At 47.4% G+C, this 16,550-nt stretch overlaps 1 protein-coding gene across 1 annotated transcript in view; it reads right to left on the bottom strand.

Moving 5' to 3' along the window:
- Positions 1–269: 269 nt before the first annotated feature.
- adap2 (ArfGAP with dual PH domains 2) overlaps positions 270–16,550 on the bottom strand; it is a 32,393-nt gene continuing 16,112 nt past the window's right edge. The window contains 10 exon segments of the mRNA XM_052032964.1: positions 270–686; positions 5,159–5,387; positions 6,155–6,232; positions 8,444–8,506; positions 10,050–10,133; positions 10,573–10,719; positions 11,647–11,759; positions 14,679–14,779; positions 16,136–16,215; positions 16,218–16,226. Coding sequence (XP_051888924.1) covers positions 655–686; positions 5,159–5,387; positions 6,155–6,232; positions 8,444–8,506; positions 10,050–10,133; positions 10,573–10,719; positions 11,647–11,759; positions 14,679–14,779; positions 16,136–16,215; positions 16,218–16,226 — 936 coding nt within the window. The 3' untranslated portion in view covers positions 270–654.

Genomic DNA, 16,550 nt, shown 5'->3' with positions numbered 1-16,550 from the left:
GGGTATGTGCGTTGTCACTGTGACTGAGCATTGTATGCGGTGTTTCACTCACAGTGTCACCAGGAGCCTGAAAACCTTTAATGAGTCGGTAATTCACTCAGTGGCAAACATTTAATCTGTTACTCCAGTGGAAGACTGCAGTTAACCAAATTAAGGATTGCAATCTGAAACTGTAACAAAGTAGGTATAAATACAACTGAGTCATCCATACATGGCCCAGTGTAGGAGCAATGGCTGAAATGTCAACAGTCCTTTGAGTGTGGCTCCTGTTTACTTGTGTTCCAAATCTTGTGAAGTAGCAGGAAAAGGTTCTGAGGAAATGCTTGAAAGGTCCTTGCTGCTTTTTCCTGGTTTCTAGTTCCAACGTCACTTTACTCGAGTTCTGGCTGTCCACTAAATTAGAATGGCTGCTTTCAAACAAGCACAGGGCCAGCGACAGAGGGGCTTCACTCATTTCTGAATAACACTGTGTTCAGATCGCAGGACACAGTGGGCACTGTGTCACACAGAGCATTCAGATGGCTCCTGTGGCTAGTTAGTCTGTGAGCAGCGACGGGCTATTATCCACAAATGGAAGATCCCCCTTGTCTACTGAAGAAGATCTTCTGATCATAGCATGTCTATACTGGGTCAGGCCCAAGATCTCCACGATCATCACCTCTGTTTTCGTCTCAAGGTAGCCTCAACTGTGTAAAAACAAACAAGATGTTAGTTTTATTCTGCAACAAAACCAATTTGATCATTTTCACCCCGCTTTACAGCCAACCCCCACATTAGGGCTGTTCGATAAGATTATTAGTCACATGTACATCAAAACACACAGTGAAATGCGTCTTTTGCATGGAGTGTTTACGGAAATTCACCCTTACAGAATTCACAAATTGCTACCCAAAAACTGGAGATACAGAATAAAATTTGCTTTCGTGGAATTTGTGTAGAAAAAAATTAATTAACACAATTTTTTTAAATCTGCATTTTTTGATGCAAGAGCAAATGGTGAGGCTTTGCAATACGGAAAATTGCAATATGGCCCGTTTTCTGGGAACACAACATCCCGTAACACACATTGTATCACCCTGCTGATGTCCTGGATTGGAGGCTCAGGAAAACTGGAATTTTATTGAGCAAGGAAGAAGCACTGGTCAAGCAAATGACTTAAACGTGCAGCTGAGCATAAACCTCAGGCCCTTCTACAGACTACCGGAGACCCTAGGGCAAGGTGAGCCCCAGCCTGGATCGAGAAGGCTGAGACAGATGCCGGAAACACACAGCACGTTAGGCAACCGCTGTGGAGGGAGGAACAAACTTAACGTTTTAGGTTGGGGGGAGAAAAGTCCTGCAGATGCTGGAAATCCGAGACAAAAACAGGAAATGGAGAAAAAGATCAGCAGGTCTGACGAAGGGTCCATCACCTGAAACATTACCTGTTTCTCATTCCACAATTGCTGTCTAACCTGCTTAGTTTACCCAGCAGGTCCCTTTCCTATGATTTTTCACTTATCCTCAACACATTAAAAGCCAGCCTGCTGAACAAGGCCCATCACCATAACAACTCATTACACAGGCCCAGTAGCTTAAAGTGCTGAACACTGTCCTCATAAAACCATTTGACTCATCCTATCACAGACATTCCTTTTGTTCCACACATCTCTCCCTCGCCATCTCAAAACTAACTTGCATCCCTTTCTTTCCCACTTCTGACAAAGGGTTGCAGACTCAAAACATTGACTGTTTCCCTTCCCACAGACGTTGCCTGACCCACTGAGTCTTCGTTCTACATTTCAGGTCCATGATTGTTCACCAGAACTGGGCAGATAAAGGACAAACCAAGTTTTATGATGCAAAAGAAGAGAGAGGTGAGGAGGGAATAAAAGGGAAGGTCTGGTAGAGGGTGAATCTGTTCTAACCTTCAGTAACAGATGGTGCTGGGGGAAAAGGGAGGGTAAAGGCTGATGAATAACAAAAGGCCGGTGAAGGAGACGTACATGTGAAATTACCAGCAGAAAAGAGGCAAGAATGAAATATAAAGGTTGGAACAGCTGATTGTTGAACTCAATGTTGAGCCCACAAGGCCGTAACATGCCAAGTCAGAAGATAAGGTGCTGCTCCTCAAATTTCCATTGAGGCTTCACTGGAAGAATCTAGGAGGCAAAAGACAGAGGTCGGTGTTGGAGTGAGAGAATTCAGGTGACAGCCAACTGGAGGCTTGGGGTTTTACCCCTGTGGACTGACTGGAGTTGATCTCCAAGTGGTCACCCACACTGCATTTGGTTTCCCCAATGCTGAGGCCACATTGTGAGCAGTGAATACTCCCCTCCCTCGGACATGGAACTGGATAATGTGCAAGTAAATCTCTGGATGATGGGAAGGGAAGAAGTAAAGGGTGTGATATCTGTCATTGCACGGGAAGGTGAATGGAGGTGGAAGATTGATCCAGAGGGAATGATCCATTCACGATGCTGAAAGGGGATGGGAAGATGGTTCTGGTGATAGTTTTGTGGCAGAGATTATGGAGGATGATCCATTGACAATCACCCTGTTCCGGTCACCCCCACTGTTACAAGAATCTCAGACAGACCTCTCACACATTAAAGATAAATCCTTGATCTCTCAATCTACCTCGTCATGGCCCTTGCACTTTAATTGTCTGCCTGCATGGTAGTGTAGAGGTTAGCATAACGCTATTACAGCGCCAGCGATCTGGGTTCAATTCCGGCCTCTGTCTGTAAGCAGCTTGTATGTTCTCCCTGTGTCTGCATGGGTATCCTCCGGGTGCTCCAGTTTACATAGAACAGTACAGCACATTACAGGCCTTTAGGCCCACAATGCTGTGCCGATCTTTAATCCTCGCCTAAGACTATCTAACCCTTTCCTCCTACATATCCCTCTATTTTAAATTCCTCCATATGCCTATCTAGTAATCTCTTGAATTTGACCAATGTACCTGCCTCCACCACCACCCCAGGCAGCGCATTCCATGCCCTAACTACTCTCTGGGTAAAAAACCTTCCTCTGATATCTCCCTTGAACTTCCCACCCATTACTTTAAAGCCATGCCCTCTTGTATTGAGCATTGGTGCCCTGGGATAGAGGTGCTGGCTGTCCACTCTATCTATTCCTCTTAATATTTTGTATACCTCTACCATGTCTCCTCTCATCCTCCTCCTCTCCAAAGAGTAAAGCCCTAGCTCCCTTAGTCTCTCCTCATAATACATACTCTCTAAACCAGGCAGCATCCTGGTAAATCTCCTCTGCACCCTTTCCAACGCTTCCACATCCTTCCTATAATGAGGCGACCAGAACTGGACACAGTACTCTAAGTGTGGTCTAACCAAAGTTTTATAGAGCAGCATCGTTACCTCGCAGCTCTTAAACTCGATCCCTTGACTTATGAAAGCTAACGTCCCATAAGCTTTCTTAATTACCTTATCCACCTGTGAGGCAACTTTCAGGGATCTGTGGATATGGACACCCAGATCCCTCTGCTCCTCCACACTACCAAGAATCCTGCCATTAACTTTGTACTCTGCCTTGGAGTTTGTCCTTCCATGGTGTACCACCTCACACTTCTCCAGATTGAACTCCATCTGCCACTTCTCAGCCCAGCTCTGCATCCTATCAATGTCCCTCTGCAATCTTCGACAATCCTCTACACTATCCATAACACCACCAACCTTTGTGTCGTCTGCGAACTTGCCAACCCACCCTTCTACCCCCTCATCCAAGTCATTAATAAAAATCATGAAAAGCAGAGGTCCCAGAACCGATCCTTGTGGGACACTGCTAGTCACAGCCCTCCAATCTGAATGCACTCCCTCCACCACAACCCTCTGCTTTCTACAGGCAAGCCACTTCTGAATCCACATGGCCAAGCTTCCCTGGATCCCTTGGCCTCTGACCTTCTGAAGAAGCCTACCATGTGGAACCTTGTCAAATACCTTACTAAAATCCATGCAGACCACACCTACTGCACTACCCTCATCAATCTGTCTAGTCACCTCCTTAAAGAACACTATCAGGCTTGTGAGACATGATCTGCCCTTCACAAAGCCATGCTGGCTGTCCCTGATCAGACCATGATTCTCTAATTGCCCATAGATCCTATCTCTAAGAATCCTTTCCAACAGCTTGCCCACCACAGATGTAAGGTTCACTGGTCTATAATTCCCTGGACTATCCCTACTACCTTTCTTGAATAAAGGAACAACATTTGCCACCCACATTCCTCCCACATTCCAAAGGCGTACGGGTTAGGAAGTTGTGGGCGTGCTATGTTGGCACCGGAAGCGTGGCCACACTTGTGGGCTGCCCCCAGAACACTTTACGCAAAAGATGCATTTCACTGTGTGTTTCGATGTACATGTGACAATAATAAACCAATTATCTCAGGAGCTGCCTAACCTGCTGACTATTTCCAGCATTCCCTGTTTTATTTCAGGTTTTTTTTTCCTTTTAAAGTAGTCAATCCCAAAATGAATGTTGCAGAGATATAGCAATGGGCTCTGGGCTGTGGGAGGGGACATCACACTGGGTTCTGGCCTGGGTCACTCAACTGAATGGTCCGAACCTGGGCAGCACCTTCCTGAAGAGTAACGGCCCATGGAGTTGGAGACTTCCCCTTATACCTGAAGAGTGGCCACAGGCACGCGGAGACCCAAACTCAACCAGAGCCTTGGCTCCCACAGACTAGCCCAGTGCACTCCAGATACCAAAAATCTCAAAGTAAACCCCTGCCCCTGGACAATGATCATAAGATTATAAGACCATAAGACGTAGGAGCAGAATTAGGCCATTCAGCTCATTGTGTCTGCTCCGCCATTCAATCATGGCTGATTTATTTTTCCCTCTCAACCCCATTCTCCTGCCTTCTCCCCGTAACCTTTGATGCCCTCACTAATCAAGAACCTATCAACCGTTTTAAATACATCCAATGACTTGGCCTCCACAGCCATCTGCGGCAATGAATTCCACAGGTTCACCATCCTCTGGCTAAATAAATTCCTCCTCATCTCAGTTCTAAAGGGACGTCCTTTTATTCTGAGGCTGTGCCCTCTGGTCCTGGACTCTCCCACTACTGGAGACATCCTCTCCATATCCAGGCCTTTCAATATTCAGTAGATGATACCCTGTTAAAAGTAATAAGTACACTCCTTCTTACCTGTGTAATCCTGAGGGGACATGGGTTTGGAAATGACTTCCTTAAAAGCCTTGATCCATTCCTTGAGGTCCTGGTCATTCTCACACGTAAACAGGAACCTCCTGTCTGGAGTCTGTATCGTTAACCCCAACTTCCACTTGTTGCCTTTTACACCAGGAGGGAGACCCTCTGTCACGTTATACCCATGTTCTGTGTGCCCAACGAACACTTCCCCTTGCGCATAGGCATCCTGAAAGGAAGGAACCTTGCAGAATTTAACACCTTTCATAATCTCAGACTGCCAAAAGACACCTCACAAACACTTTCTTGAAATGTGCACTGTTCTGAAGTCGAAAACGTAACAGCTGATCTATGCACAGTGAGATCCCACAAAAGCAGTATTGTGATCATTGCTGGAAAATTGTTTTATTAGTGACGTTGCCTGAGAAGTAATTATTGGAGGACAAGTAGGAGACAGCAGTTCAGTCTGAGGGTCAGCCTCGGCTGTGTGTTCAACACTGTAGAGAGACGATTGAATCTACAATGTGAGTGACCTGCAGAGACAAGAGTGCATCCCCCAATCTCACCCAATGCACTGTTTGTCAGCTTCTGCCTGGTGTAGAAATACAAGAGGGGAGAACTGGTTGTGGGTCCCACAGAGGATCAGTGGATAAAGCCCAGTGGTGAGACACGGACGCCAATCAGACCCAGAGTTAGGACCTGGGCCATATGAAGGGAACAGGATTGTGAGGCTGGTTTGGTTGTGACCGTCTCCCAGCAGATGTGGGTCATAACTCTGGCAAACTCCCTGGCCACAGCACTCATTTGTTCTCCCGTCAGACCCACTGTTTCCACGAGGAGAAGCTGAAGATTAAGATGCGAAATGAGGAGATTTACATACAGCAGCAAGTTTGCTTCCTGAGTGCAAAACTTTGACACTGTTGACCCTGCATGCTGGCGGACCTTGTGACGTGTTGATGCTGTCTTTGTCTACTGCGGAGACAGTCTATCACTCACCAGTGGATCTTTAAAATACAGCAGTTTGCGGTCTAGGGTATCCAGAGTAAACCATCGCCTTTTAAAAGGTTCCTTTTCCTGCAAGAGAAAATTTATTTATAAGGTAAAATTTTCCATTTTGGGACCTTTAGATACTTGTACATTTCACCTTGCATTTCATTTCCTATTTCCATTTATTCTTCCACCCCCCCCACCCGTCCCCGCCCATTGGGCAGAAGACACAAAAGCCTGAAAGCATGTACCATCAGCTCAAGGACAGCTTCTATCCCGCTGTTACAAGACTATTGAACGGTTCCCTAGTATGATAAGATGGAATCTTGACCTCACAATCTACCTCGTTATGACCTTGTACCTTATTGTCTGCCTGCACTGCACTTTCTCTGTAACTGTGACACTTTATTCTGCATTCTGTTATTGTTTTCCCTTGCACTACCTCAATGCTCTGGTGTAATGAAATGATCTGTATGGATGGCATGGAAAACAAAGTTTTTCACTGTACCTCGGTACATGTGACAATAATCAACCAATTTAAAGGAACGGGACATCCTCCCCAGCTTTGAAGCACCACTCACGTTACTTCACCTTTATTGCATCAACATGTCCCTTCTCCCATTTCAACCTGTTAACTTCCCCTCAACCTGGACCTCAGCTTCAGTTTGTTCCTCATTCTGAAGGGGCTTTCATGTGAACTTCATTTAAACTTTATACTTCTTTTTAAACTTCATTTTGCAGCACGGTAACAGGCCCTTCCAGCCCAGCGAGCCTGCGCCGCCCAGTTACACCCATGTTAACATACCAACCTGTACGTCTTTGGAATGTGGGAGGAAACCGGAGCACCCGGAGGAAACACACGCAGACACAGGGAGAACGTACAAACTCCTTACAGACAGTGGTGGGAAATGAACCCCAATCGCTGGCACTGTAATAGCGCTAACCGCTACACTACCGTGCCACCTGCTGTCTTAGATTTACAACTGCTCGCTTGGGTTCCCCCCTCGTGGGGAAGTAAAATTCTCCTCACACCCAGCTTATTAAGCTCCTTCAATAACTTTAAAAGACAGAGGACACCAGTAGATATGGTTCCCTGGGGACACCTATTTTGAAGAGAGAATGTTCTCAAGCAGCCACTGTATTTTTTCCAAATATATACCTTATTCATAATATATACAGTAAATACAACCGGTATATGTCTGTCTCTATGTTCATTGTACCAGCATTCTCTGACAATGCATCAACACTACTCAAACATTGCACCTGTGAAGTGATTTATGTTTTTCTTGTGAATGCACAGGTAAGTTTTTCATTGCACCTGTGCACACGCGTACTTGTGCAGATGACAATGAACTCGACTTTGACTTTGTGTTTGAGGGGGTATTACACCGGGCCCAGTCTGTCAGTGTCTAGTGGCAGCGGGACCCTAGACTGCAGTCCTTCCCCACAGAGCCTTTGCAGTGCCTGCACCGAGCTGCAGTGGGTCAGTCAGCACGTACTCCTGCACCCTGGAATGTGCCAGTTAGCAGCACTCACTTATGGAATCTCCTTTTTCTGGAAGACCAATAAGTCTTAGGCAGACCAAAGTGTGTCTATCACTGAGTAGCTGTGACGTATGCCCCCCTAGGACCAACCCATAGATCACAGGGTTATGCAGCTGTTTAGGACAACTGTCGACAAGGACCACTGCATCCCTTTCTAGACCAACTTGGCAACACAGTCCCTGAGGAGGTAGATGAAGCAGCCATCACATACCACAGAAAACCTGTGCCCTGGATCTAATGCTCTGCAAGTGCAAAGTACCCCTCCCAGGTCAATGAGAGGGGCACTTCCCAGGTGCACCCCCCAGGTCAGAGGGAATATCCCTCAGTACCAGATATGGAGAGATGCCCAACGAGACTCAGGACAACTGCTTAGAGCTATTCGGTAACAAGAGAGTTTGGGGAAATCCCATGTGAAGGTACAGCTGAAGCTCCAAAGTTTTGGTGCAAAATTTGTCCCTCCTACTTAACATTATGTAAATTCCTGTTTCCAAGTAAGTATTAGGAAGCCAATCACTTCCAAGGTTATGGGAAACTCCTCTGGAAGGTGCAATTAAACTCTAGCTGATCCCACTCTATTTTTACTTTACAAGAATGAGGTTTGTAATCTTGAATCAACACATCTTCGTTTCACTGGGTTGTACATCACCTGACAACATCCTCCTGTGATTTAAAGTGGTGTCATCCACTTCACCAAAAAGAATCGCAAGGGAGAGCAGCAGATTCTATCGGACAACACAATTCATTCTGTACATACCGTGGGACCCGTTTTTTCCATGTATCCCTCCTTTGCGTAATTCCATGTTATTTTGGGAATGAGCTGAGAAAAATACAAAACACAGACAAATTTTACAGAGACATACAAAACAGCGATAATATATTTCAGTCTGTCTCTCAGGGGAATTATATTTGGCCAATCTTTATTTATCCATTCAGAGGAGGGTGTAATCTTTAGGAGCCAGTATTGTACCATAAAAGTCCCACATTACGGCAGTTCAGGTAACCAAAATTCACCCTGACGGAATTCACAAATCACTATCAAAAATTCATTCTTGCAAAATTCATGTGTGAAAAGTAAACAGTACACTTTCTCCCCCAACCTGCATTCCTTGACATATGCGCAGATCTTGCAGCTTTGTGATATGAAAAATCGGGACACAGACCGTTTTCTAGGAACGCAACCCCCCCTCCCCCTCCCCTTTCCACCTATAACTCGGGGGGGGGGGGGGGCTGGAGTTGAAGTAGCTTCTAGTGTCATTTCCATCTACCTGTTACAGCATTACCACAAACCCATCTCTGTGGAGCAACAGTGTTAAGTATGTTTATACAACAGTAGGTGTGTTATTTTGAGAGTATTTGTGCCTGTGTGTAATTGACTGCATTCACTTCTCAGTACATGTGTATGTTTCGCTTTGTATTTCTTTGCCCATACTTGGTATTGGTATTGGTTTATTATTGTCACTTGTACCGAGGTACAGTGAAAAGCTTGTCTTACAAACCGATCGTACAGGTCAATTCATTACACAGTGCAGTTACATTGAGTCAGTACAGAGTGCATTGATGTAGTACAGGTAAAAACAATAACAGTACAGAGTAAAGTGTCACAGCTACAGAGAAAGTGCAATGCAATAAGGTGCAAGGTCACAACAAGGTAGATCGTGAGGTCATAGTCCATCTCATTGTATAAGGGAACTGTTCAATAGTCTTATCACAGTGGGGTAGAAGCTGTCCTTAAGTCTGGTGGTACGTGCCCTCAGGCTCCTGTATCTTCTACCTGATGGAAGAGGAGAGAAGAGAGAATGTCCCGGGTGGGTGGGGTCTTTGATTATGCTGGCTGCTACACCAGGACAACGAGAGGTAAAGACAGAGTCCAAGGAGGGGAGGCTGGTGTCCGTGACGTGCTGGGCTGTGTCCACAACTCTCTGCAGTTTCTTGCGGTCCTGGGCAGAGTAGTTGCCGTACCAACATGTGTCTCTGTGTTTGTATTTATGTGTACATTGTACGTGTGCATGTTTATTCATCTCGGAGTGATACAGGGGTAGGCACGGTAGTGTAGCGGTTAACGTAACGCTTTATAGTGCCAGCAACCCGGGTTCAATTCCAGCCACTGTCTGTAAGGAGTTTGTACGTTCTCCCCGTGTCTGCGTGGGTTTCCTCCGGGTGCTCCGGTTTCCTCCCACATTCCAAAGACGTACATGTTAGAAAGTTGTGGGCATGCTATGTTGGCGCTGGAAGCGTGGCGACACTTGCGAGGTGCCCCCAGAACACTCTACATAAAAGATGCATTTCACTGTGTGTTTTGATGTACGTGTGACTAATAAAGAAATCTTATCTTATTTTACAGACACAAACTCCGAACTCACATCTGTGTCACTGGCTGTGGGGAAAGCCATCTTGAGATATCGGAACCGAGCTGCCCTAATTGCATTGAACCAGTCCACGATGTCCTAGGGAATACAGGCACCAGGATCAGGACAGGCATACGGTATCAGAACAGACAGTGGCAGGGCGGCAGCCACAGACCGAACTGAGGGTCAACAGGACGGGCAGCAGTAACTGGACACAGTCAGGACACAGTGAGTACTGACGGACCCTGGTCGTCTGATGGACACTGACCATCTCCCTGGCCACTGACCATCTGCCCGGACACTGACACCTCCTGCACAGTCAGTAATGGGCAGGTGGTGGGAATCAACATTCACTATCGGGAGACGGTCAGTGTCCTGGCAGGCGGTTAGTATCCGGGCAGACGGTCGGTGTCCAGGCAGACGGTCAGTGTCCGTCAGACAGTCAGTGTCCGGGCAGACGGCCAGTGTCTGGGTGTGTTAGTTGTGGGGGAATTTTGAGGAATTCACCCGGTGAATCAGGACCGTCGCTCTCCCTCACCTTCCCGTTCTTGTGGTACACAAATATATTCCTGGTGCGTCCGTTCTCCAGGTAGGTGATCTGCAGCCCGTTGGGATTCCCGATCTTTTCCGGCTGGAATATGGCGTTCATCTCTGACACCCGAATCACTCCCTTCGGCCCTTTACCCTGTTGAAGCAGAAATTTGCTTGTCGGTGACCATCTCAGTCCCTTCATTTCCCTCTGACTTTCAATATATTTAACATTTTATTTACATGTTATCTTGCACAGAGTAAATATCTAAATTACTGCCTTCTCTGTGTTCTTTTAGTCTGCATTGTGTCCGAGTGTGTGTGTTGTGTCGGTGTACCTCACCTTTATCCAGACAGACCAGTTCCCACCCTAGAAAATGTAGAGAGACTATTAAACCACAGTATCCATCACATCTTAATCACATCCTTTCCAATACACTGACCATTGCCAACAGGGAGCACCCAATAACAATGCAGAGTGGTCAGTGTGTGAAACGAGCTGCCAGAGGAAGTGGTTGAGGCAGGTACATTAACAACATTTACAAGGTACTTGGACAGGTCCATGGATAGGAAAGGTTTAGATGGATATGGGCCAAATGCGGGCAAATGGGACTAGCTTAGATGGGAATCTTGGTTGGCATGGAACAGATGGGCCGAAGGGCCTGTTTCCATGGTGTATGACTCTGCTGTCCCGGACTCTGCAGGCAACTCTCTCTTCATCAAGTAAGCCCAATATTTAATTCAAACGGAGATTCAAGGCAGGGCATTGTGCGCACACTGAAGCAAAGAACAGGTCATTGAACAGTCAGTGACATGGGGCAGAGCAGAAGGGGTTAATTGGTGTGACGGGCAGGGTGTTGAACCGGCGATCGATAGGCAGGGCTTTGAGGGGTGACTGATGGGATCTGTACGGGACGGACAGGCGATTGAGGTGGGCAGTGTATTAAAATAAACGGTGGCTGATCGACAGCGTCTGTACAACACGTCGTTGGTTTCTGCCCTTTTCCACCACAGAGGCTGAGGGGCAGAGACATTCGAAAGGGAGACTGCCTTTGCAAGACTGAGGTTTATTAAAGGCTCATACATCCTCCTTGGAGAAGTACTGCATTGTTCCCTCTTTCTCCAAAAGCTGGAAACTCCTTTGGTGAAAACTTCCTTTGTCCTTGCCCCGTTTCCACAGATATCCGACTCGGTTACCTTCACAGGGGACAGGGAAATATCCGTCAGTGAGCATGCAGATCCTGTCTGGCCTCACACCCCACACCCGCTGACTGGCACTGACTTTTATCCCTGCATCATTTTACTTCTGAAACTCCCATCCTTATTTTCACATCTCCCTGCAGCCTCCCCGGGGCCCAGCACGTCCTCCTGTACTACCCCTCGTGATCTTGGACCTTTTGCACATCCCCAGTTTTCACCGCTCCACCACTGGAGGAAGAACACTGCATTTACAAAGCGCCTTTCATGACCTGCAGAGAAACTGCAGAGAGTTGTGGACATGGCCCAGCGCGTCACGGAAACCAGCCTCCCCTCCTGGGACTCTGTCTTTACCTCTTGCTGCCTTGGTGAAGCAGCCAGCATAATCAAAGACCCCACCCACCCAGGTCATTCTCTCTTCTCTCCTCTTCCATCGGGTAGAAGATACAGGAGCCTGAGGGCACGTACCACCAGGCTTAAGGACAGGTTCTACCCCACTGTGATGACTATCGAACAGTTCCCTTATACAATGAGATGGACTATGACCTCACGATCTACCTTGTTGTGACCTTGCACCTTATTGCACTGCACTTTCTCTGTAGCTGTGACACTTTACTCTGTACTGTTATTGTTTTTACCTGTACTACATCAATACGGTCTGTACTAATTCAATGTATCTGTACTGTGTAATGAATTGACCTGTACGATCGGTATGCAAGACAAGTTTTTTACTGCACCTCGGTACAAGTGACAATAATAAACCAACACCAATACCTTGGGCTGAGCCAAAGCACAAGGCTCTGAAATACATTCCCAGGGAGAAGCAGCCTGCTAGTTTGCATGCAGCAAGATCCATCAGATTGGGGAGTTTTATAATTCTCACCCTTGGTTTCAAATCCTTCTGCATTCTCGTACCTCCTGCTTCTGTGATCTCCTCCAGCCCTGGAACCCTCCAAGGATTTTGTGCTCAACTTCTGCTGCAGTAGCATCTTGTTTTCTATCTGTCTGCTAATGGTGGCCGTGCCTTCAGCTGCCAAGAACCTGCCCTGTCCTTCAGGATGCTCCTTAAACCTACCTCCTCGACCAAGCTTCTGGTCACCTGTCCTCACTTGGCTCAGTGTTTTGTTTGAGGATGCTCCTGTGATGTGACTTGGGCCCTCGTTAAGGGCGCAGGTTATTGTGTGTGCTGATGACAACCGCACTGTGTTATTGTGTTGACTGAGGGACTAATGCCCCAGAGTATCGGGGATATTGTCCCCCACATAATAGTGCCTGTGGGAGCCTTCACATTTACCTGAGGGGGCAGACAGGCCCACAGTTTAATGTGTCTTCTGATAGAAGGCACCCTTGAGGGTGCATGCTGTCCCAAAGTGCCCAGTGGGCTTTTGTGCTCAGGTCCCGGGAGTGAGGCTTGAAGCAACGACAGCGAATGAGAATCAAACAACCTGCTGATGCTGGAATCAGGAGAACCCGGAAACACTCAGCAGGTCAGGCAGCATCCGCAGGGAGAGAAACAGTTTCAGGTCAGAACATTCTTACAAAGGGTCTTCGACCTGAAACGTTAACTCTTTCTGTTTCACAGGTGCTGCCTGACCTGCTGAGTATTTCTGGTACGTACTGGCAAAGTCTCTTGCAAATTTCTATAGACGTATAGTGGAGAGCATTCTGGCTGTTTACATCACTGCCTGGGATGGAGGTTCCAAAGCACAGGATCACAAGAGACTGCAGAGGGTTGTAGGCTCAGCCAGCTCCATCACGGGCACAACCCTCCCCACCACCGAGGACATCTTCAAGAGGCGGTGCCTCAAGAAGGCGGCATCCATCACTAAGGACCCTCACCATCCGCAACATGCCCTCTTCTTGTTACTACCGTTAGGGAGGAGGTACAGTAGCCTGAAGACCCACACTCAATGATTCAGGAACAGCTTCTTCCCCCCCGCCATCAGATTTCTGAATGGTCCATGAACCCATGAACACTACCTCGTTATTCCTCTTTTGCACTATTTAGTTATTTCTCTAACTTATAGTAATTTTTACGTCTTTATGTCTTGCACTGTACTGCTGCCGCAGAACAACAGATTTCACAACATTTGTCAGAGATAATAAACCTGATTCTGATCTCGTTTTGAACCAACAACCATCACTCTGAGAGTGAAACCCATTAAGACAGGCCTTGAGGTCTCAAGGTCCAATGATCCAAAATGCCCTCCCTAAACCTCCCCTCCCTTCCCCTCCACTACTCCATTCACAAGCTCATTAAAATCCACCTCTTTGACCAAATATTCGATTAAACATTGAACTTTCTTCTTGTTCTGTGTCAATTTGTACACAATTCCAATCCTGTGAGTTCTTCATTTTAAAGACTCTGCATTTAGAACCATAGAACACTACAGCACAGGAAACAGACTATTCGGCCCTTCTAGTCTGTGCTGAAACTTTATTCCGCTAGTCCCATTGACCTGCACCCAGTCCATAACCCTCCAGACCTCTCGCGTCCATGTATCTATCCAATTTATTCTTAAAATTTAAGAGCGAGCCCGCATTTACCACGTCAGATGGCAGCCCGTTCCACACTCCCATCACTCTCTGAGTGAAGAAGTTCCCCCTAAACCTTTCCCCTTTCACCCTAAAGCCACGTTTTCTCGTACTTATCTCTCCTAATCTAGGTGGAAAGAGCCTACTCGCATTTACTCTGTCTATACCCCTCATCATTTTGTAAACCTCTATCAAATCTCCCCTCATTCTTCTGCGCTCCAAGGAATAAGGTCCTAACCTGTTCAATCTTTCCCTGTAACTCAACTCCTGAAGACCCGGCAACATTCTAGTAAATCTCCTCTGCACTCTTTCAATCTGATTGGTATCCTTCCTATAGTTAGGTGACCAGAACTGCACACACTTGTTGAAGGAGGGACCTCCCACCTGCTCCAGTTCCTGATGGGAAGGTCTCCTGCCACTGACTGTTGGCCTCAATGAACTCCTTACGGTCATACTTGGCCCGGATCCACTGCTCCTTCAGAACTCTGGAACGGGGAACAAAGAGGTCAACTATTTCCCTGTAACCTTCTCCCACATTCCCATAGTCTCCCCATTGATCCTCCCACCACCCACACACCTCTGGGATGCGGGAGGAAACCGGAGCACCCAGGGGAAACCCGTGTGGTCACAGGGGGGGGGGAGCGTGCAAACTTCTCACGGATGGATATCGGGACTGAACCCAAGTCTCTGGAGTTGTGAGGCAGCAGCACTACCCGCTGAGCCACTCTGCTCGAGCTGGAAGGGCGAAGCTCATCCAGTTGAAAGGGGATCTTCTGCTCCCTCTGCTAGCTCCTCAACACCAGGTGAAGAGTTGAGATGGCGCTGGGACCAAATGTGTCACCCTCTCTTCTCCCCCCTCCCATCGGGTAGAAGATACAAAAGCCTGAAAGCGCGTACCACCGGGCTCAAGGACAGCTTTTATCCCACTGTTATGAGACTCTTGAATGGACCTTGATCTCCCAATCTACCTCATCATGGCCCTTGCACTTCATTTGTCAGCCTGCACTGCACTTCCTCTGTAACTGTAACATTATATTCTGCATTCTGTTTTCCTTTTGTACTACCTTGAGGTACTGATGTATGGAGTTATCTGTCTGAATGGCACGTTTAACAATAGCTTTTTCCCTGCATCTGTCTACATGTGACAATAATAAACCAATTCCAATTCAGCAGCCCACAGAATCCTTCTTCCAGTTCAGCTATGATTTACAACCCAGCGCGTTCTCTGCGCAGAGACAAGGAGCAGCACCCTCCCATGGTGTGATGGGGGGAGGGAAAGTGTCCCCTGCAGAAGCCAGAGCAGCCTTCTTCACTTTGAAATGAGGGCCACGATGTCAGGAAGCACTTTGTCACACAACAAGGGCTAAGAAATCTGAAACTCTCCCATAACTCGGCCAAAGCTGAGGGTGAACTAACCCTGGGAGTGTTAGATTGTCAATAGCCAAGGGCAGGGACTCATGGTGGGCAGTTGGAATCAAAGTCCACACCAACCATCAGTTTGTATACAGATGAGAGAGAGATGGAAAGGTGAGGGGGCAGAGTGAATTGGGAGAAGGATTAGCGGGGAGCTGGGGAAATGATGATTTCCTGTGCCGGGCAGTGAGGTCCGGAACTGGTGTTGGAGACGGAAGCCCTCACTACAAGTACAGGGCCCCTGGATGAGCTGTAACCTATGGCACTGCGGACTGAGAGGGACTGACCCAACCCTACACTTGGTCAACGTGGACACAAAGGGCAAAATAACCTCCTGTGTTGTACATCTCTGTGACATGGTGGAACTTGGTGAATGGTGTTGCCACAATCCCACTGATCCTCATCACAGGGAAGTCCTTCCTTCTTACTTGCAGTCTGCAGCCCGTGGCTTGTAGTAGAAAGGAGGGACCTTTGCCTCGTAACATTTCTTCACCACCTGGTTGCCTTTTTTCTCATTTCCTGCAAAAGACAAGTCCAGGATTTTAGTCTGTGTCCTGCACAGAGCAGGACGTGTCAATCGTCTCCTCCCCGGGAGTGAAGCATCACCAGGCAGGGAGCTAACACACCATCTCTGGTTTCCCTCCCCTTGGCACCCAGCCTCCACAAGGGGCTTGTACAGCCTCACCAGTCATGGTCTTATCCTCTCCAAGTTCACCGAGCCTGTGAGCTCTGTCCTCACTCCCCTTCCGATCCCAAAGTGTCGCCCAGGGGACTGATCAGGAGCTAACTCTCTCTCCCTCATTCCCTCTCTCCCTCTTTCCCTGATTCCCCCATGGTTCTCTC

The sequence above is a fragment of the Pristis pectinata genome, chromosome 18 (genome assembly GCF_009764475.1).
Source record: "Pristis pectinata isolate sPriPec2 chromosome 18, sPriPec2.1.pri, whole genome shotgun sequence".
Classification (NCBI taxonomy): Eukaryota; Metazoa; Chordata; class Chondrichthyes; order Rhinopristiformes; family Pristidae; genus Pristis; species Pristis pectinata.
Note: the sequence above shows the minus strand (reverse complement) of the source record. Positions and strands in the feature narration are given on the sequence as shown.